Consider the following 19964-nt stretch of genomic DNA (forward strand, 5'->3'; position numbering starts at 1 on the left):
TCTGGTGTCAGCCCCTTTAAGTGGACTGAACACACGCACACACATTAAAGGCATAGATTTTAAAAGTCCAGTGTATGAGCCCCAGAAGCTTTCTGGAAAACATTAAGAGAAGAACTTTTCTGTGTTGAAGGAAATGTTTTACACTCTCTCCGTCCCGTATGGTAATGACTAGCCACACGGGCTGTTGAACACTTCACATGTGGCTAACTGCTGTAACCAAGGAACTGAATGCTTGATTTTATTTCATTTTAATTAATTTCAACTTCGGTGGCCTCACGAGGCTAGTGGCCGCCCTACTGGACAGCACAGGTCTAGGACCATCCCATTCACCCCGTTCTAAGCTTCTCACTTTCTCCTCTCCAGACCCCGCCATCCCTCTCACCTCTCTGTAGGGGTCCCCTCTAACCTGCTTCTGCCCCTCTTGTCTGGCAGCTTAAGGTGGACCTATTTCTCCACCTCAACCTCCACACTCTTCTTAGACGCTGGCCTTTGATCAAACTGTACCTGTGAGGAGGAAAGGGTCCTGCTTCGAGTCCAGACTCTGCTGAGTCCTGGCTTCCCCTTGGGGAGGGTGCTGCCCTGACAGCTTACTGATGGCTTAGGAAGAAGGACCTAGTGGGATGTGGTTGGCCCTGTGAGTGACAGCCTCTCTCATAGGACCATCTCCACTTGCTCTTGTGGGCGCCCCCTAGAGGCAGGACCAGGCAGGAATTTGACATACGGATAGTTCCTGGAAGTGAGAGGCCGACTCCTAGGGCGATTTCCTCAATCTTATTTTCCTTAGCTGTCTGGCTTGAAATGAGGCGCACTTTAAAGGAAACACAAAACAAGCAGACGGGCGCGTGGCATCCTTCGTATGTTTACTATGGTACAGCAAGATCTCCAGACCAGAGCCAGTGTCCTCTGCTGCAAGCAGAAGGCTCTGGGTACACCCCTTTCAAGCGGTCCAAAGGACATCCCTAAACATGACATTTAAGACACTTCTTCATTTCTCTGACAATGACGTCTCGAAGTGCATATAGAATAAATAAATAGAAAATATATCTTTGTTCACGGTGACGCCTACAAGAAATGTTTACATACAAAACACACTATACATCTAATTCCCGAAAAAGGACCAGCTATTTCGGCAACAGGGAAAAAAAGACAAGCATTTCAGAGGAGTGTTTTTTTTTTTTTTAAAGGCCTATCACATTTCGATGCTTTCAAACAAAGAACAAGAACAGTCTTCTAAGCAATAAGAAAATTTGTGCTACCAAGAGCACGCCTGGATATTGGCTCTTGGTGAATGCTTCAGGAAGGAAAGTTTGTGCACGGATCCTGCACTGTTAGACATATGTACAACTCTGAGGATTTTCAAATAGATACGTATTTTTTTTCAACAAACTGAACCAAAGACAGTCAACATTCCTGGCCATCTGAAGTGATCGCATCCTAAGTGGTTCACAGTGTGAGACCCTTGCATTAGGAGTTTAGAAAAAACTCAACAGAACTATAAATAAGAAGATCATGAGGTCATCTGAACTCTGCTCCCCCTGGCCTTGGATCTGCCTGGAAGAGGCCTTTCCGGGGACTTGGGCCTTTGAAGCTGCCACGTTTCAAGAGGCGGAGTCCCACAGTCCCCTCCTAGCAGCTGAAAGACGAGTAGTGGGAGGAACCTCTCTGGCAGTTGGCTCAACCTGGGGAGCAGACCCGTGGGCTGAATCTCATGGGTGCAGCCGGGCAGACGGGGCCAAGGGAGGAAAGGGGACACCTGTAGTCATCATGAGACCCAGAGCGAGCCTGGTACCTCACGAGAGAGTATAAACCACAGACAGAGCTTCCGGAAGCTCTCTCGGCTCTCTCCAAGGTGGGCAAGAGAGAGCAGATTATTAGACAGTAGCTGGGAGGCTGGGATGGACCAAAAGCTCTTCCGAGCCTGGAGAGCCGCCTAGCTGGCTCGCCCCAACGTGCTAGGGCGCCCTGACGCTGCCTGCCGGGCGTTTCTGCAGAACCGCGGAAACAGGTAGCACCAGTGAGGTCACTGCAGCTGCTGGGCGCCCTGCGGGGCGGCTGCAGGACCACTGCAGCCCAGAGGAGGGCGCCCTTGTGCGCGCCGAGGGCCAAGAGAGAAACAGTCATTCGCCAATTCTCTTTCTATTCTGATCTTTTCTTTTTCCCCCTTCAAGGGGACTTGTCCCCATGCCGGGGAGCTCCTTCAGGAGTGCCCGGGGCCGGCTGTTGAGGCAATGTGGTGTGGCAGCAAGTGCTGGGAGGGGGGCTCCTGGCCCGGCCCTGCCCTGGCCGTGTGGTTCTTCCCCATCTTGGAGTCTCATGCGTCCCATCTATAAAGTGAAGGCTTTGGACTAGGTATTTCCTAAGGTCCTTTCCAGCCCTGAAGCCCCAGGCTCACAGAGCTGTGAGCGTGGCCTCAGGGCTCCCAGGGCCCTGGGGGTAGAGCAGACGGGGCTCACCTTTCTCAACCTGACTCTTCCCTCTCCTGGAGTCGGGGGTGGGGCTCAGCACTCTCCGCCCCTCCCTTCTGAGGCCGGCCTCTCCACGATGGGTGGGCCAGCAGGTTGAGGGCAAAGAGTGACCTTGCAGTTACCCTGCTGCGGCAGATGCGGGCAGGAAGGGCTCAACCCCTGAGCCCTGCCAGAGGCTGACTCATCCCTGCCCGTCCAAATGCCCCTGCCCTTCATTCCTGCAAAGCCCCATGGTCTCCCCCTGCAGGAAGCTTTCAGACCCACCCGAGCGTGTAAGGTCTTTCCCTCCTGGGAACTGACACTGGATTCCAGTTTACCTGTCTTGGCTTTCTCCACCTGGCAGCAGAGGGCACAAACTCCTAACCGCCTGTCCCGCCAGACTGTGAGCCCCTTGCCCTAGTCATGACTTCGTGCCCTTCCATCCTGTATGCCGGGGCATCCAGCATCATGGATGTGGGCTAAAAAGAATGTTCTCACCTCCTGCTGGGTTCTAGGCACGCTGTGAAAAGCCAGAGACTTCTGGCATCTCAGAACTGAAAAGGCCTTTAAAAGCCACCTAGTCCAACTCCCAACCTGGGTCCCAAAGTCTCCTGAAAGGTTGAACCCCTCCGGAGGCAGGCTCACCCTTCCCCAAGGGTGGCTGGTTCTACCCTGGCGAGTTCTGGCTACACGCCAGCGCCGCCCACGGAGGAATGAAGATCTCCCTTGACCAGGACTCTTCCCTACATCTACCACTCTAACGTGCGTGCTGGGGAGCACGGGGGTCTGTGGACGGCCCAGCCCCCCAGGCTGCCTCTGAGCTGGAGCACGGCTCCGGCTGAGGGGGACCTTTGCTGCTGGCACAGCCCAGGGCTCCTCATGTGGTCCCCACGCCCCCTCCTCCCCCGAAGAGGCACAGGTCAGAGAAAAGCACCCAAGAGGCTGCGGGAAAGAGAAGGTTCCAGCATCAGCCGACACTGTCCTGGGGCTGCAGTTAGATACTTGAGGGGGCAGTTGGCAGCACCAGGGGTCTCTGATGTCCTTCCCTTGGGCCACCAGGGCTGACGCATGGCCTTCCCAGGCAGCTGCTGGACAGGGGCTGGGGGAACCAGCCGTGCTGGCCTGGTCTGCTGCCAAGAGTCCCCCATCAGAGCCCACTGTGGGGTGGCTCCGGGGGACGGCGGTCCTCACAGCTTCTTCTTCCTCACCACGGGGATGGGCACAACTTGGAAGATTTTGGCATTGTGGTCCTCGGTGTCCAGAGTCACCCAGATGGGCCGGAAGCTGCCTTTGAAGCCGATGAATGCCATTTTCTCTGAAAAGCAGTGATGTCACGTGAGCAGAAACTTCAAGAGAGAATGCCTACACTCTCCCTCCACCTTCCAGGGTTCCCCATCGCCATTCCCCTGCCCCCACCAAGCACCCCCTCCTCTAGCCATGCTGGACTGTGTCCCCCTGGGAAGAGGTTTGTGCCCAGCTACTGATGCTACCTGACATTTGTTTGTACGGGGCACACAGGGTCTCCCCTGAGCCTCCCAGCCCCCCGTGCAGAGTGCTGGCTCTGCTTCACACGGGGGACCCCCTAGGACCCCCAGCCACCTTTGAGCTGACCCTACGATCAGCAGCAAGTCTCTGCCCCTCTCTGTGTCCCTATCTGTCAAGTGATGGCACTCATCTCCAAGACCTCTGTCCCAGCTCCAACATTCTGTAGCTTTAGAAGGAAGTTCTGAAAAGTGAAGGAATTTGCCCGAGGGCACAGAGTAGATGGCACAGCCCAGACTAGAACTCTCGACTCTGGGGGCCCACGCAGGGCTCTCTGTCTCGCAGCTCAGAGCCTGGTGCCCAGGAGACTTGGGGATCCGTGTCTACACTCAGGAATAGTCTGGCCCGGCAGGCAGCACTGGGAAAGTGTCCCTTGACTGAACATCCGCTTTTGGCAACTTTTGTCCTTAATTTAAAGGACAGATGCCCCCAAATGCTTTCAGGCCTAGCCCAGAGAAGACGCTTCTCTTTTCCTTGTGTTCTCTTTTGGCTCATTTGAAGGACTTTCATTGTTCCTGGTTGTTCTTTCGCCTGGGATGAACGGCCCGGGTGATGGGCTGCAGCTTTGATGTGTTTTGAAGTCAGGATGGCAGGGCAGCTAAGGACTCTGGCTCTGAATTAGAAAAATTAGGATCCAAATTCTAATCTTAAATCACTTAACAAATTCTCGGTTTCTTCATTTGAAATGGAAATAATAGTGCCTGTTGCCCAGGTTACTAATGAACAACTGAGGTCATTCTAAGCGGCTCAGCAAGGCGCAGGGCTGAGCGCTGCCTGGTCGCCACGAAGGACGTTGTCGTTACCAGCCGCGTGCTTGGTCTGCCCCCCCTCCGGGCCCCCCCAGGGGCCCCCTCTGGACACAGCCTGCGGCGGTGGCCACGGAAGGCTGCCGCGTCTGCCCTGGCTGGCGTCCTCCCTGCGGGGTCGGTGCCGGGCTTCATCGCAGAAGAGCTGCGTGACCTTGCAGAAACCACATGGATTCTCCAGGCTTTCATGTTCTCCTTTCCTGCCTATCTCTGAGGCACCAGTAAGAGCTTTGCAAAAAACTGGGCAGCAGCTGGAAAGTTCAGGAAGAGGGAGGGCCCCTTGGCCAGCTGGAGAAGCAGGAACTGGGATACGAGGGTCAGACGAGCCACTTTTCTGCTGGAAAAAAGGGCCCCTCGCTGACTAGATGGGTGAGCCACTGTAGCAATTTCCTTCCAGGGTCTGGTCACAGGTTAGAAGGACATTGCTGCCGTGCAGGGATGGTGACTAGGTGGCCTTTTGTCCACGCGTGCCAGCAGACCGCTAGCTGTGTGGAGGATTCTGAGGCTGTACCCAGGTTTGCGGGGAAAGTGGTCTGGCCCCAGCAGGGGACGGCAGCAGCCCGCACAGCAGGCATCTGGGTCATGGTCAGTGGAGAGCCCAGCCCAAGCCCCTTACCTTGCAACTTGAGCCCCTTGTCTGCTCCGAGCTTTTCCAGCACTCTGGTCCACGGGCCTCTGGAGACATATCTTCCCTTTGATGCCATGAGGACTATGGAACTGAGCGAAAAGGGACTGATTAGAGGACAGAGCAAGCTGGAGTACAGGGTTCACTGGGGGGGATGCTGGAGTGTGCCTGGTGGGACGTGAGTTAGCCATGCCCAGAGCCCCGCCAGGGACTTGGCAAAGGGCAGCTGACTGGCTCTTTCCATGTGGTGACCAACACCCTGAGCAGCTCGCCCACACATCTGGCCACGGTCAGTGCCTGTGGCCTTTCCTAAGCCTGCTGTCCACTCACGGCTGTTCCACGTCTGTCCCCACAGAGGACAGAGCAGCTACGCAGAGCACACCATCTGGGGGCCAGCACCTGTGTCAGGGCCGGGCACACAGGAGGACTTCGCCATGCATCTCCTCATTTGCACAGGGCTGTTTGGGTAGGACTAGATGGAAGCACGGTGATGGAGGGAAGCAGAGTGGAGAGTTACCACGTGCTCAGAGGAGGGTTAACTCCTTAGGTTCCCATCCTCCATCTCTGGTCAGGCAGGACAGCGTTACTGCTCCATTTTACAAAACGGGGAGAGGGAGATGGAGGCAAATAGTTACTATCTGCAAGGACCTGCCGCAGGGGAGCCATGCTTGGGGAGGGCAGAGGCCTGGGGCAGTGGCCGTGCCCAGCCTGATGGACCCAACTTGCAAAAGCCCACCTTGGGAGCACAGAGTCTCTACGCCCCTGCCCTGGTTGCGTTCAGGCCAAAGTGCTGGGAAAACAGCCGTCGTGGTGGCAGACTCAGCGTGCTGGGCCAGACGGCAGGAAGTGAACACCTCCCCCAGGAACAGAAACGGGGCCAGAGGCCCGATGGGGCTTCTAGTTTGCATCTCAGAGGAATCCTGTAACCGCAGACCACAGTCCAGACTTGGAAAAACTGTATAAGATTCTGGAAACTGTTGTTACCCCCACTTGTGTCCCACTAGGAGCAGAAGGAAGGCTCTTAAAATGCAAAGAGCTTGTGTGCAGTAAGAGTAGATGGGAAGGGAGCTGGGGGCTGCATCCAGCTCTTCAGGAAGGCTGGGCAGGAAAGCCTGAGGGCTGGGTGGCTGTTAAGGAGAGAGGGAGCATGGCTAACACATCCTCAACCTTGGATTCGGGCTCTGTTCCCAGAAGGCTGTTTCCCCCTCATTCCAAGTCAGAAGAAAAGCGAACATCCCTTTGGCTCAGTTAAGTCTTCTTGCTGGGCTGGACTCAGACTAAGGTCATGCCCTCCAGATGGGGCTCACAGGAGTGGGTCAGAGAGACAGTGCCACAGCCTCCCGGCGACACCCAGAAGCTGCCTGCACACTTCAGGTGCCCCTTTCTGTCTGGTATGGGCTTCCCCTGCACCTGTCAGCACAGAGGTCCCCATGGGGTGGCCGGGCAGAGGAAGCTCCTGCAAGCCATGGTGTGAGTGGCTGCCTCCTCCTTCCCCTGGGACCCTGGCACCAGGGGTGGCCCTGTGGGTGGGGTGGGAAGGGTGGGACAGCCTAGCTTGGACCCACAGTGACGGTGGGCCAGGACCTGTCTTGCCCCATTCCCTGCTGCTTTCCCGAAGTCAGAGCTGGGTCTTGTGGTACCCAATTCCTGAGCACCCGGCAGCAACCCAGGTCCCAGCGCACACCGGGTACTGGGTGAGCGCTGCCCCCAGCAAGGTGCACCGGGGCTGCTGCACGGGCTGAAAGCAGCCCTGGGCGGGGCAGTCCTATACCTCTCACCCCTTTGCTAAACAGAGCAGCTCTGCATCTTTTATTCTAGGCTTTTGCATCCTGTTTCATTTCAAGAAAAAGTCCTCTGGCCCAAAAAGGCATGAAAACTACTAATCTCTAGATGATAACGTACGTTCCCTGAATCGGCAAACCTGGGCCTTCTGCATGAATCTGCAGATGAAGATATGATGCTAAAAGAGCTTGTGATGGGGACTAGAGCAGGGACAAAAGCCCGATCTCTGGAATCTCGCAGAGCACCCAGTTCACGGCATGCCCATCAAACACCAAACAGCTAGCATCTGGGAAGTACATTTGTTTTCATCAATAAATATGTACAGCACTTCCTCTGTGGCGGGTATCACATTAAACGCTTCACTTAGACTGTCAGCTTCTGAGTGAATCCTACACCCATCATACTAGAAATGCAAGTATGAGTTAGACAGGGTCCCAACATCGAGAAGCCCATACTGTGGACGGGGGAGTAGACACGCCCACCAGTCCTTTGGTGGGTAGTAAGAAATTTTTGTTTGGGTTGGAAGAGACCTCCCCAAAGAAGGGGTGTCTGTGTTAGGTTTGGAAGGTGGAGGGGAATTACCAAAGATTTCTAGGAAAAGGGACAGGAGACACCTACAGGTAATAAGCTCAGCCCCCAAGCCAGTACGGTAGGTGGATTTGAGTCGGGGAGACTGGACGAGGGAGCCTGCTGGGTGGCTGTCAGACGGGGAGGGCCAGGACAGAGCAGCGATGCAGAGGACAGTGTGGGGTCACCAGCAGGAGAACAATGATGCAGGCAGAGTTGACGGGACATAGTCACAGAGCGTGGCGAAATGACAGAAGGACAAGAGCTAAGCACGATGCCCAGACTCTGGTCGAGCTGCCCGGATGGGAGATGATGACTTTGTCAAAACGGGGGAAAGAGGAGGAGTGACTGGTTTGGAGGTTTTTTTTTTTTTTTTTTTTTTTTAATTATGAGAACTCAGTTCCATAGGAGACATCCAGGTGGCAATGTCCAACTGCCACATGTCTGGCGTTTTGGAGGGACATGTGGGCTGGAGACACTCAAAAGCCACCAGCATTTGGATCATATTGAAGGTGCGGGAGGGGATGAGGTCATGCTGGGAGAGTGTGTCGTGCTGGGGGCAGAAGGCCAGGGCAGGCGTCCCATTCGCAGCTGGGTAGACCGTCTGCCTCGGCCTGACCTACGTGCACAACGGTCCCGGAGCCCACAGGAGAGGCACCGGGCAGGGAGCCGTCCCAGCCAGCACCCGTTATTGGTGGGCAGACTGTGGAGACTCCCTGAGCTTTCTCAGACTGGGCTGGGATGAAGGTCTCAGGGACAGGGAGGGGGCCTCAGCCAGGGGTCTGCTGGGCCGTGGGACAGCTCCAGACGCAGAGGCACAGACTCACTTGTCGGGGATGGCCGCCACGTAATTGAAGAGCTGCCACGGGATGCCCTGCAGGATGGCATTCCTGAAGCTTGCGTGGCTCACCACGTGCCCTTGCCTCCCGTCAATCACCACCACCTGGATGCCATCTTCCGCACTGGGGTACCTCTTCCCGTCCACCTGCAGACGACAAGCAACGCAAAGGATGACGTGGGTTGGGGGTGGTCCCGAACGCAGCAAAGCCCTGAGGTTCTCCTGCCTGAGTGGTTCCCATGCAGACTCTGAAGACAGAAGTCACCTATGCAGCTGTTCAAACTGTAAAACCCACTTAAATCAATTCCTCTTAGCCCTCTGTCATGGGCTGAATGGTGGCTTCCCCCAAGGACACATCTCCTGGAACCTGTGAAAGTGACCTTGTTTGGAAATATGGCCTTTGCAGATGTAATGAAGAGAGATCACCCTGCTTTAGGATGGGCCCTAAATCCAGGGGTAGATGCCCTTATAAGAGCAAGACAGAGGGAGATGTAAGATTCGGGCACACGGGGGAGGAGTCACGTGAGGGCAGAGGCAGGCATTGGAGGGGTGCATCTACAAGCCAAGGAGCATCAGGGGTGGCCAGGAGCCGCCAGAAGCCGGAAAGGCCTGGGACAGGCCCTGAACAGACGCTCATTATATGCATCCTCAGAGCCTCCACGAGGAACCACCCCTGCTGACGCCTTGATTTTGGACTTCCAGCTGCCAGAACAGGGAGAGGATGAATTTCTGTGGTTCTTAGCCACCCTCTGCGACAACAGGCCTGTGAAGCCAACACCCCATCTCAGTGAGCAAGGCGGTGCAGGGCAGGGGCCAGGGTTGCTTACTTCAATGTAAGCGAAGTCGTTCAGCAGGTGGAAGAAACGCTGCTTGGAACTTTCCATCTTCACCTCCAAGAAGCGGTCCTTTGTCTTCTGGAAAACAAACCGGACCCAGCGTGGTCGTCAGGCCTGGGGAGTCACGTGTCTGGTCTCCCCCTCCCTCTCCCGTCCCCCCAGTCACAGTCCACAGGTGTGAGGGGCTGTGCAGGTGTCCGGGCAGGACTCTCACGGGTCTGGGCCTGGCTGAAGGCAAAGGGAGCCCCGGCTCGCCGTCACCCACTTACCAGCTGAGCGCCGAGGAGCTTCCTGGGCATCGGCACGTCCACGACGGCCCTCTCCGTGAACTTGGGGTAGGCCGTGGCCGTGCAGTCGCTGATGCCCACGTTCTTTGGGATGAGAGCTTTAATCTTTATTCTCTCACAGCCTTTCACAGAGCAGAAGGCAAACTTCTCTCTCTCATTCTGAGCTTTCAGCTTCAGGAACAGCAGCCTGCACACAGGAGCAGAGCGGGGCGTTTGCTGTGGTACCCAGGTCCCCCTCCTCCGCTTCCTCCTCTCTCAAGGACATTTACCAAGCACACTTAGACCCAGAGGGCCCTACAAAATGGATCTGTGTCTACCACAAGTTTATATGTGGTTGGAGAAATTTTTTAAAAATGCATTTAAGAAAAAGCTAATACTGACAATTTTCAGTGCTGTATGCCATGCTATGCTCATGCCATAAAGAGACATATTATCTCACTTAATCCTTGAACAATCCTGTTCAGTGGGTGCTGTTAGCATCTCTATTTCTCAGATCAGGAAACCATGTATGAGAGACGTGGAGTGACTTGCCAGGACCATGCAGCACGAAAGGGACAGAGCTGGGGTTTTTCCATCCCATCCTATCCCTGTGCCTGGTGGGGAACAAGCTGTCGGGCTTCCTAACTCAGCTCTTCTCCAAATCATAATTTATCCTTGCTTCTTGTGAAGAACTAGAAGCGGACCTGGCGGTGCAGGGAGTCAGATGACGAGGAAACCAAGGGGCTCAGTTTGGATTTGTTATCGCTGTTCTTTTAGCTCAGAAAACTGCTTTCAGGCTGATTCCCACATGAGAAACATTGGAGTATATGGTATGGGTTGTCCGGTGCAGACTCCCCTCTGGGAGCTGACCCTCTGCTGAGCCCAGTCTGCCCAGAGAGCTTATGGGCACCTTCGTGCCTTGGCGCCACCCCCACCCCCTCACCACAGCTGATGGGACCAGGGGCGCATACTGGACTTGCAGAGGGGCCACTGATTGGCTACCCAACGGCCAAGAAGGTTCTCCCTCTCGAATCTGGATGAAGAGACCCAGGATCTCTTGTCAACTACTGGCTGGTGCTTAAGCTGGAAGGCCACATGGAGTTGGCACTGGGGCAACCGTTTTGAGCCATGTGCCCACTGAGGCATTGAGAGAGGAAGGCAGTTTTGCAGCAAGAAGCTGACACACAAGGCCCAGCATGCAAGGGAATGTGTGTGAACATGAGGAGAAAGAGAAGCCAAGGCCAGCAGGCCACCTGGTCCCTGCCAGCCCTGCCGTTTTCAGCACAGGGGCCCAGGGCGCCCAGCTGGGATGGCTTCCTGAAGATGCCTTGGCTCCCTTTCAAGAACACCTCCACTTCGAGCTCCCTTGAGTGGCTTTATGCTTCTTGCCATCCAGCGCTCCTGGAATAGAACTGTGTTCACGGGGGAAGAGCTGCTGCGGCATCACTCGCTGCAGCTGCGCGCAGAGCTGCTCCGTCTGTGTCCCGTGCTCTGCGCGGGGTGCAGGGAGCTTCGAGCAGCTTGGGAGGAAGGCAGTTTAATGCTGCCTGTCATCACGTCTCCACTGGCGTCTCCCACACGAGGTCAGAAACCACCCCAGGGGACAAGTTCATGAGCAAGATCCCGCAAGGAGACCCAGGCAGAGGAGTGGGCGTGGTCCTAGGCTTCTGCACGAGGCTGCCAGTGTGCAGGTTTCCTCGCTGCCATGACAGATCAGAGTATCCAAACTGGGAGGGCCCCGGAAGACCATATAGCCCACATCCCCGACTTTACAGAGAGCAGCTGCCTTCCCTGAGTTGAGGTGGCTTCAACACGGATGTGCCCGGGTCAGCTAGACCGGGAGGCCCTGGGGGGCATGAAAAGAATAAGGCCCTGGCGGCAGAAAGCCTGGGCTCAGATCCTGGCTGTGGGACCAAGTAACATTTCACAGCAGCCCTACAGATGGCCGTGCACCTGAATACTAGGCTTGTTTATAGTTCAGCAATACCTCGCTTAGGTGGCAGCTGGCACCAGGACACAGCTAAAATCACTTGAGTGGGGTTTTTTTTCCCTTGAAAGATTTACAGAGGTGATTCAGAGTCTGAAAAAAAATATTTGACACTTCAGGGCCCCTTTGCTTGCAGCCTACCCACTTTTTATTTTACCCCCAGTTACAGCAAGCTGGTCATCCAGTGTCCCAGCCCACAGCAGAGTAGGAGCGAGTCACTAAAGGCAGGTGCTCTGAATGTGAGCAAGAAAGAACATTTGTGAGGCAGAGGAGATCATTAAAAACAGCCTCAAGAATTCAAAAAGCCCAAGAGTTTGGGCTGCTGCTCGGGAAACAAACATCTCAGAACCCGGCTCACAGCCCCGAAGGCTCTCACTGAGCTAAAGCACAGCGTGAGGCCCAGCGGGCTAAGGATTACCTAAGCCGCCAGCAGAAAGGTCGGATTACACAACAAAATCTACCTAAAGGGGGGAAATCATAGATTTTTCAGTGTTTTGATCAAAAAGGCTCAACTTGTTTAAGTGGCAGTTAGAAAAATTTGAAACCTTTTTTTGGAGACGTTCACATCTTGGAACATCCCATTTCTCATGATCCTAAAAGGAGGAGGAACTGCGCACAGATGGCGCTGCGAGGGCTTCGCCTTAGTAATGTTTGGTTTTTTACCATAATGTTTTCTACTGGCGCAGGAGGGGTGTTTAATTTCTCCTCCAGTTTTCATAGGGAGGGAGTTTTCTAAACACCCCGGGACCCGGCTCACCCCCTCACTGGTGCCTTCTGGGGGAAGTGGGGTGACTCATTTGGTGGGGGTGGGCATACAGGTCAGCCCACAGAGCGGGCACCTGGTCTGCCCCATGAGCCCTAAGTCCTGGGGGCTGGGCTCTAGGTGGGGAGCCCACGACGGCTCGGCGCCGCTCAGGGCTGGGCAGGTGCAACTGGGGCTGGTCTGGGAAAGCTCGGATGACCAGCAGCCATGTCATCATTAAGACTGATCGTTCCCTCTGCACATGCTGTCTTGTGTGCCCTGCCTTGGTTCAGAATTGATGTGGGAAAAGGGGTGCTATTTCCTGCCTCCCTGAGCCCCAACATTTTGACGTACACTTCTGATTTTCAAATTTGAATTTTTCCTTTCATCAAATCGATAAAGCCGTGTCTCTCTTAACAAGTAAGAGACAGCGTCTCCTATTTCCTTATCATTGAGTTCAGTTCAAGAATGGAAAAGTGGCCGTGAAATGATCCTTTACCCCGAGGCCCCAGAGAGTTGGCTAGCAACAGCTTTATCGCTTTGGAGCTGTGTTGGCATTCTTAAGAGGTTAGAATAACTCTCTTTTTAGGGGAGGAAACCAAATAGCTCCCTGTCTCCGTGAGCAGGTAATCTGTCCCCATGACATCTCTACTGAATAGAACCTGGTGCAGTTCAGCAAAAGGCGGGAGGGCTCTGGGTACAGTTAGGCGTGGGCTCCAAACGAGCCACGCCAAGTCTGTGCTGTGGTCTCTGAGCAAGTCATTCCTGTGCGCCCTGTGCCTCCTGCCTTCATCTCTAAATCAGGGGTAATATCGCCTGCTCCAGCTGAGTGGTGGTAAGGAACTGAGGTCATGTACCACATTTGCTCAATTCTAAGATTCACTGCTTTCACTTTTTTTTCTGAAATAGGTATATACCCTACAATCCACGTGCTTATTAATAGAGTGTTTATTTTACTCCTAAAGCTTCACAGCTTTAAAAAAAATGTCATCCGTGGATGGTACAGTCTGCCTTAGAATGGCAGTGCCTAGGAAAGTATTCTACATTAACCGGCACGTGCTGCATGGTAGTTCTTAGGACTACTGGAAAGGCTGGGGGACAGAATGAGAACGGGGTGCTTTCCCGCAGCCGGGTGGGGGCTCCTCACCCTGAGTCCTCATCCCAGTAGTAGTGGCTCCTGCCGGGATAGCTCTGCTCCGTTTTATCCATCTGCGAGGTCCTCACGAAGATGCCCGTCTTGGACGTTTGCTTCAGCAGGCGATTGTGAACATCGGAGAGGATGGAAAAGGTGGTGCCTCGCGGGTAGCAGAACCCCACTCGGATCCAGTCGCCCCTACAACCAGAAGTGCAGTCAGGTTACAAGCAAGGATGTCCAGGCCCCCGGGCCTCCTGGGCATGCCTTGGAGAGAGACCAGAGAATTCTCCAGCAAATGGCACCTCTACTTTCCAATGGGGAATTTTGAAAGAGCACTTGCTGTGGGTCATGATTGGGTCAAAGAGTGTTCCAGGACAGTGGGAGAGACGGAGACCGCAATGAATGAGGAGGACCGTTGGAGAGGGTCAGTCGGGCGCTCCCAGGACGTACACTGGGTGCTCCATGTGGAACTTCGGCTGATGTGAGAGAGGGCTGGAGTGAAAGAACCAGGAGCTGCAGGACCCGGATTCAGGCCCTTCCTGGTCCAGCCTGATTGTGGGACCCATTTCATCTCTTTAGGTCTCACCTTCTGCATCTGATAAATGTCTGTCTCACAGAAATACTGTGATCAGTCAATAATGTGCATAGAAAATACATGAACAGAAATATATGACGCCCTATCCAGACGCCCTCAGCTTAATTCCTTGACCTCGCAGCCTCGTTTCCCGCTCTGTAAAATGGTAGCGACAGCTGCCAGGCATGTTTCGCCACATATCGAGCACTTCGTAAAGCCAGCTCCTGGGCAAAATGCCCAGCCTTCGCTGCCTTGCTCGATCCTCGTTACACTTCTGCAAAGTATCAGTATCCCCAGCTCCCAGATGAAGGAACTGAGGTTCCAAGCCGGTAGATGCCCTGCCCGAGGTTGCCCACACCCAGAAAGGGGGCTCAGCCCAGGTCTTCTGATTCTTAACCCCTAGGCGATGTCAAGCCCTCTAAATCCGTCCTCCTGCAGGGATGACATGGGCTAGCCTGAGGTTCCATGAGCGGTAAGCCCGGGACCTTGCAATGAGGCTTCGTTATCACCGCCGCCTGGAGCTCCGTCAGAGCAGCGGTCCCCAGGTCACACTGCTCCCGCCAGGCACCCACTCACTTGTTGAAGTTTATGAGCCAGATGATGAGCTCGGCGGGGGCCGTCTGGTCCCAGTGGATGGTGTAGCCCTTCTGCAGGGTGATGACTGGCTGGTACTGCTGGTAGTGGGTGCTCCTGGCCAGGGCGCCCTCCAGGTAGAGAGGGTGGCTAGGGAAGTCATTCTTGATGATCTTCATTCGCAGATTACTGGTCTTGTAGGCCTGAATATACATCTTTTAAAACCCAAAAAGGAAACACACAACGGGGCAATTACAAGGGATTATTCCAAGAGCGTCTGGTTAACATCTGACTACAGACTACACTTTCAAAGGCACTTTCTCTGAACAGAGCTCTTTTTAGAAAGCTTGAATGAAAGAAGGCCAAATAAGGGGGCATCTCTTTCTGCTGGTGAAGGCAGCCCAAGCCGTACTGTGCGATCCAGCTAAAGCTTTCTGCACATTTTCAAAAAAGTGCTCTGTTGAGGAGAGACCAGTGGAAACTTGGGGGGAGTCTACTTAATAGTCAGCTGGCAAATTTTGGGAAAAGGCGGGGGAATCAGGAGCTAGGGGGAAGGCAGAGAGAGGGAGAGAGAATTTTGACACTTCTGCTGCAAACGCAACTCCCCTTCAACTGGCTGTAGTCCTGCCTGAATTTGAGAAAGAGCCTGGGTGTGCAGCTCTAGGTCTTCCCCTGATTCTCAGTGTCTGGCCCTTGTGGTCAGTCCATGTGCCTGTCAGTACATCCCGGGGAGTGAATGACGTCTCATTTCAGAGAAAAAAACTGAAAGCAAGACTGTCAGCCACTGAGTCCCAGGGACCGAAGAGCCTGGGTGCTTTGGGCCCCTCTTTGTTGAAAACATTGTGACCTGTTTGAGAACCTGTCTCGCATTCATCAAATGACATCCTTGTAGCTGTGGCCAAGATAGGCCATCACATCAAGGGGCAATAATGTTGTGCCTTTGGAAGGAAGGGGTTATCTTCGCCTCCAGTTGTATTACATATAAAATGGGGAGAGAAACTTTAACTCCACCCTCGAATGGAGCTGTCATGAGTATCAAGAGAGCTTAGAGACACATTAAAGCATTTTGTAAGCTGTGAGGTGGAGGGAGGAGGTTATTACTAATAACTAGCCAGTAGCCTGGTTGTCATAACCTGGCAAGCTCTAACCATCAGCCTTTTTCTACACAAGATAAACACTATGGGAAAGAAAGGGTGGGAGGGAAGTTCACGATCAAGGCTCTGCATGGGATGCCTCGCCCTTGAATCAGGGATGCTGTGATACTGGCAGAGTGTGGCTGCAAGGCTTAAGGGTTTGGTCACCCTTTAATTATTCGGGTCATGACTCCTGTCTCTCAGCTCCCTTCTGACTCCACTTCCCTTCTTATCCGCCCCAGACCATCACGTCAACTGCTCACTCCTGTAGCATCAGATCCCTTGCCCTGTGCACACACGCAGCAGAAGCCTCAGCCTGGGTTGTTCCACGGGTCCCCCCTCCGCTGCCAGGGCTCTGGAACAGGGCTGAGAAAATCCCACAGCCTGGGAGAGCGGTGCCCCTTGCAGGGGGCCATCTGCAGCCTCCACCGGCTTTCAGCAGGGCCCGGCATTCCTTCCCCACGCCCCTTGTCAGCATTTTCCAGTCTCGGTGGCAGCCCTTCCCAGCCTTATCTCTCTCTGAAGGCCACCCGGCTCAGGCCCACGCTCCACCCTCTCAGTTCACAACCTCACCCTCCACTGTGGAAAGAAACTCCCTCGACTTCGCCAGCCCCGTCTTCCTCTGGGCTCCGCCGCCGCCGCTCCCACCCCCGCTGGCACCTGCTCCAAGCGCGCCTCTGCTCCAGGTCCCCCACTTGGCCCCCAGGAGCCCTTTCCCCTCACGGGCTGTAGCCCCCTCCCGAGCCCTCCCCAGACCCCAAACCATCTTTAGCTTTTTTCTGACACCGGATTGCTGATGGTGACAATGCCTGCCCGTAGGGCGGTTGTGAGGACAACTTCGTGCTTAGTTTCCGTGCCCGCTCTGGGGCCACCGGGCTCACCGTGCCTCCCTCCTATCTGACAGCCCTTCATTTCTTTGGGTCTCTCTTCTCCTGTTCATCTATTCCTCAGTCGTTCCTCCAAATAGTATCAGGAACAATAATACAGTGACATTTTCCCATTGCAGGCACTGTCCCTGCCTGCCGGCCCATACTGTAGCCGCTGGCCATGTGCAGCTGCTGGGCTCTAAAAGTGGGACCGGTGTGGCTGAGGACCTGAATTTTAAATCTCATTTTAGTTCATTTAAATTTCAAACCAAAGACAGTGCAAAACAGTTGTCCGTGAAACGCAGCTTTACTGTTGGGGTCGGACCAGCTTTTGCTTTGATGGTAGAAAATTTGCATCTAGGTTGAGTGGGCTATAAATATAAAAAGTGCTGTGGATGTCGAAGGCTTAGAGCAGGAAACAAACATAAACATAAAGAATGTTCCATTCATGATTTTTTTTATATGGGTTACATGTTGAGAGGATAGTATTTTGAATATATTGAGTTAAATCAAGTTTATCATTTAAATAGATTTCACCCATTTCTTCTTCCTTTTTAAAAAAAAACTCTTTTTTTTTTAAACTTTGTTCTTATTTATTTATTTTTGGGGAGAGGTAATTAGGTTTATTTATTTTTATTTACTTTTTAACGGAGATGCTGGGGCTTGAACCCAGGACCTCGTGCATGCCAGGCATGTGCTCTCCCACTGAGCTGCGCCCTCCCCATTCTTTTTCCTTTTTAATGTGGCTACTAGAACATCTGAGATCACGTCTGGGGGAGGGTATAGCTCAGTGGGAGAGTGCATACTTAGCATACATGAGGTCCTGGGTTCAAGCCCCAGTATCTCTATTAAAAAATAAAAAAAAGACCATGTGGACAGCTTGCACTGTATTTCTGGTGGAGAGGGCTGGTGAGGCACTCTGCGGGGGCCCAGCTGTTACGCTGCCCTCACAAATGAGGCACACAGTAAGTGCTGGGGCCTGACCTCACAGAGCTCTTTCTCTAAGCATTTTGCCTACAAAGTGTTTTCACTTAGATTTTTTTTGAAAATCTTATTGAGTGAGAAGAAAAAATAAAGAGAAAGAAAGAAGAATACAAAAGAAGCCTCCATCTCTTTCTGGCCTGGCCTAGAGGCAAGCATACAGTAGGCTGTCACTCCACGCTTGTCCCATGAGTGAGTGACCGGTGACACCCGGGGAGGTGTGCCCTGCATCCTCACCTGTGCGTAGCGCCCGCTGCAGATGGCGCCTCTCCAGTCGGGAACGTTGATGCAGTCTGGGTGCCGGACCAGCCAGTTATCGTCCTTGGTGAGGTAGGACCCCGGGTACTCGGACACCGAGCCATCGACATCATGGAATACCGATGTCTTATCCCCATCCATGTCCAGCTGGTTGAACCAGGGCCCAGGCTCTCCGAAGAACACTCTGGAAGTAATCTAAACAGAGCCCAGGAAAGTTAGGCTGGGCCAGGCAAAGGGAAGCTGCAGCTGTCACCGGGCCAGGGCGAAGTTTCCGATTTCCGCTGACATTACAAACCAGCCAAACCAAAGATGCTCTGGGGCACTGGAGGAAACCATGTGGCTGACCTCTCGGATGGAGCAGCAAAACGGCCAAAGGTTCACTGTGCCTCAACTCTCAGACCCAGCACGGTATTTTGGCCTCTGCTCACTGGAGGGTTGGCTGCTGTGTGTGACCCTGGAGAGCGTTCTGATACATGGCTCAAAACACTGCAGGAATGGGGGAGGTGGGGAGGCGGGCCTAGGAGTGTGTGTGCGTGCATGTGCGTGTGTGTGTGTGTGTGTCTGTGTGTGTGAGAGAGAGAGAGAGAGAGAGAAAGAGGCTGAGGTGGTGGTGAATGTTTGCATGAGAAAGTATACATATAATACATACACAGGCTGGGGTGGATTTGTGGGAGAAAGAATGTATGACTGTTTCAAGAAGACAGTCCTTCAACATGAGCCCATGGAGATTTCCACGACTGACCTCTTTCAGGCCTTCAGTGGCCTAAGAAAAGGAATTAAGTAACTTGAGTTTCACATCTTATCCCTCAGCCTGCCAGGAACTGGGCAGACAGGCAGAGGGCAGGAGGGGGGGTCTGGGAAATCTGTACCCCAAAGAGAATGCCCCAGGAGCCCTGGGTCTGCCTCGCCTCACAGGGCAGCCCTCTGTCCTGACCTCCTCACCCCCAGCTCCTGGTCTGTCGGCCGGCACGGCCAGGAGGGCCTATTTATGTTCCACTCTCAGGGAGAGATTAAACAGAGCATCTTCCGCAAAGGTTCCTTTGGAAACGGCTGGGGTTTTTAGATTAATTGTGCCCACTGAAGTGGGCTGGTTACAAGACTCGGTAGGCAGAAAGCAAGCCCCTTGGAGGGACAGCCTCAGAACCTTGAGGGCAGTGAAGGTTTCTGCCGGAGCTTGGGTGCACGTTGAGCAGGGTGAGGGCAAGCGGGCATTTACCCAGACTTGACCTGTGTGCGGCAACCTATGCCTGTACTTTTCCAGTTTGGATGCAGACAGATCTGGGACGTGGCCCAGCCTGCTTGGAGGAGGCTGTTCAACCCCTGCGGTGGTGGCAACGGCTCAAACTCCAGGCCCCGGGGGACTTGTGAATCACTGCCCAAAGTCTGGCTTTGCCGGGAGCCTGCCGCGGCGCCTCACTCACCGGGACATCCTCAAAGGCAATGTTGGTCACGTTGTTATGCGGGCAGCTCTGCCAGGCGTTGTTCAGACGGAAGGCCAGGGCGCTGGTGTGCCGGCCCTCCAGGGCTGCGAACTTGCGGAAAGTGCAGTTCTGGATGTTGATGGGGCCATCGTAGAACTGAATTCCTCGGATCGGAAAATTCCTATGGCGTTAAGGAAGCCAGATGTCAGGCCGATCACCATGTGCCACCATGCTGTTTGCACCCTCCAAGGTGCATGGTGAGAGACTTTCTGGGTAAAGCATTCCTGATTCCCACCCCCAGAAACTCCCCCTACCACAGAACACTAGTGATTCATTAATTCATTCACTGAGAAAGCATTTACACACATAGTAAATGTCAGTAAATGATTGCTGGATGGATGGACAGATGGATGTCTAGTTGCTGACTTAGAAGATGGTCCTCTATACAAACATTTCTCTTGATTTTTCCATCCGATAAAGAGTCATGGATAAATACTGTAAATACTACTGGAGCATGCCAGTATCAGGTCCCTTGGGAGAGTAGAGCCATTAGTCATTATCGCCTTAGTCTGAGTTGCTATAACAATT

At 53.8% G+C, this 19964-nt stretch overlaps 1 protein-coding gene across 3 annotated transcripts in view; it reads right to left on the reverse strand.

Annotated features, from left to right (window-relative positions):
* Nucleotides 1-843: 843 nt before the first annotated feature.
* The window catches only part of CEMIP (cell migration inducing hyaluronidase 1), a 142085-nt gene continuing 122964 nt past the window's right edge, over nucleotides 844-19964 (reverse strand). For all 3 annotated transcript variants that reach the window (XM_064480646.1, XM_031440694.2, XM_031440693.2), the window contains 9 exons: nucleotides 19377-19557; nucleotides 17935-18150; nucleotides 14721-14932; nucleotides 13583-13768; nucleotides 9710-9914; nucleotides 9432-9518; nucleotides 8594-8751; nucleotides 5409-5509; nucleotides 844-3759 (listed from right to left, as the gene is read on the reverse strand). In XM_064480646.1, the coding sequence (XP_064336716.1) occupies nucleotides 3632-3759; nucleotides 5409-5509; nucleotides 8594-8751; nucleotides 9432-9518; nucleotides 9710-9914; nucleotides 13583-13768; nucleotides 14721-14932; nucleotides 17935-18150; nucleotides 19377-19557 (1474 nt within the window). In that variant the 3' untranslated portion in view covers nucleotides 844-3631. The remainder of the gene's footprint in view (nucleotides 3760-5408; nucleotides 5510-8593; nucleotides 8752-9431; nucleotides 9519-9709; nucleotides 9915-13582; nucleotides 13769-14720; nucleotides 14933-17934; nucleotides 18151-19376; nucleotides 19558-19964) is intronic.

Source organism: Camelus dromedarius, chromosome 29 (genome assembly GCF_036321535.1).
Source record: "Camelus dromedarius isolate mCamDro1 chromosome 29, mCamDro1.pat, whole genome shotgun sequence".
Taxonomy (NCBI): domain Eukaryota; kingdom Metazoa; phylum Chordata; class Mammalia; order Artiodactyla; family Camelidae; genus Camelus; species Camelus dromedarius.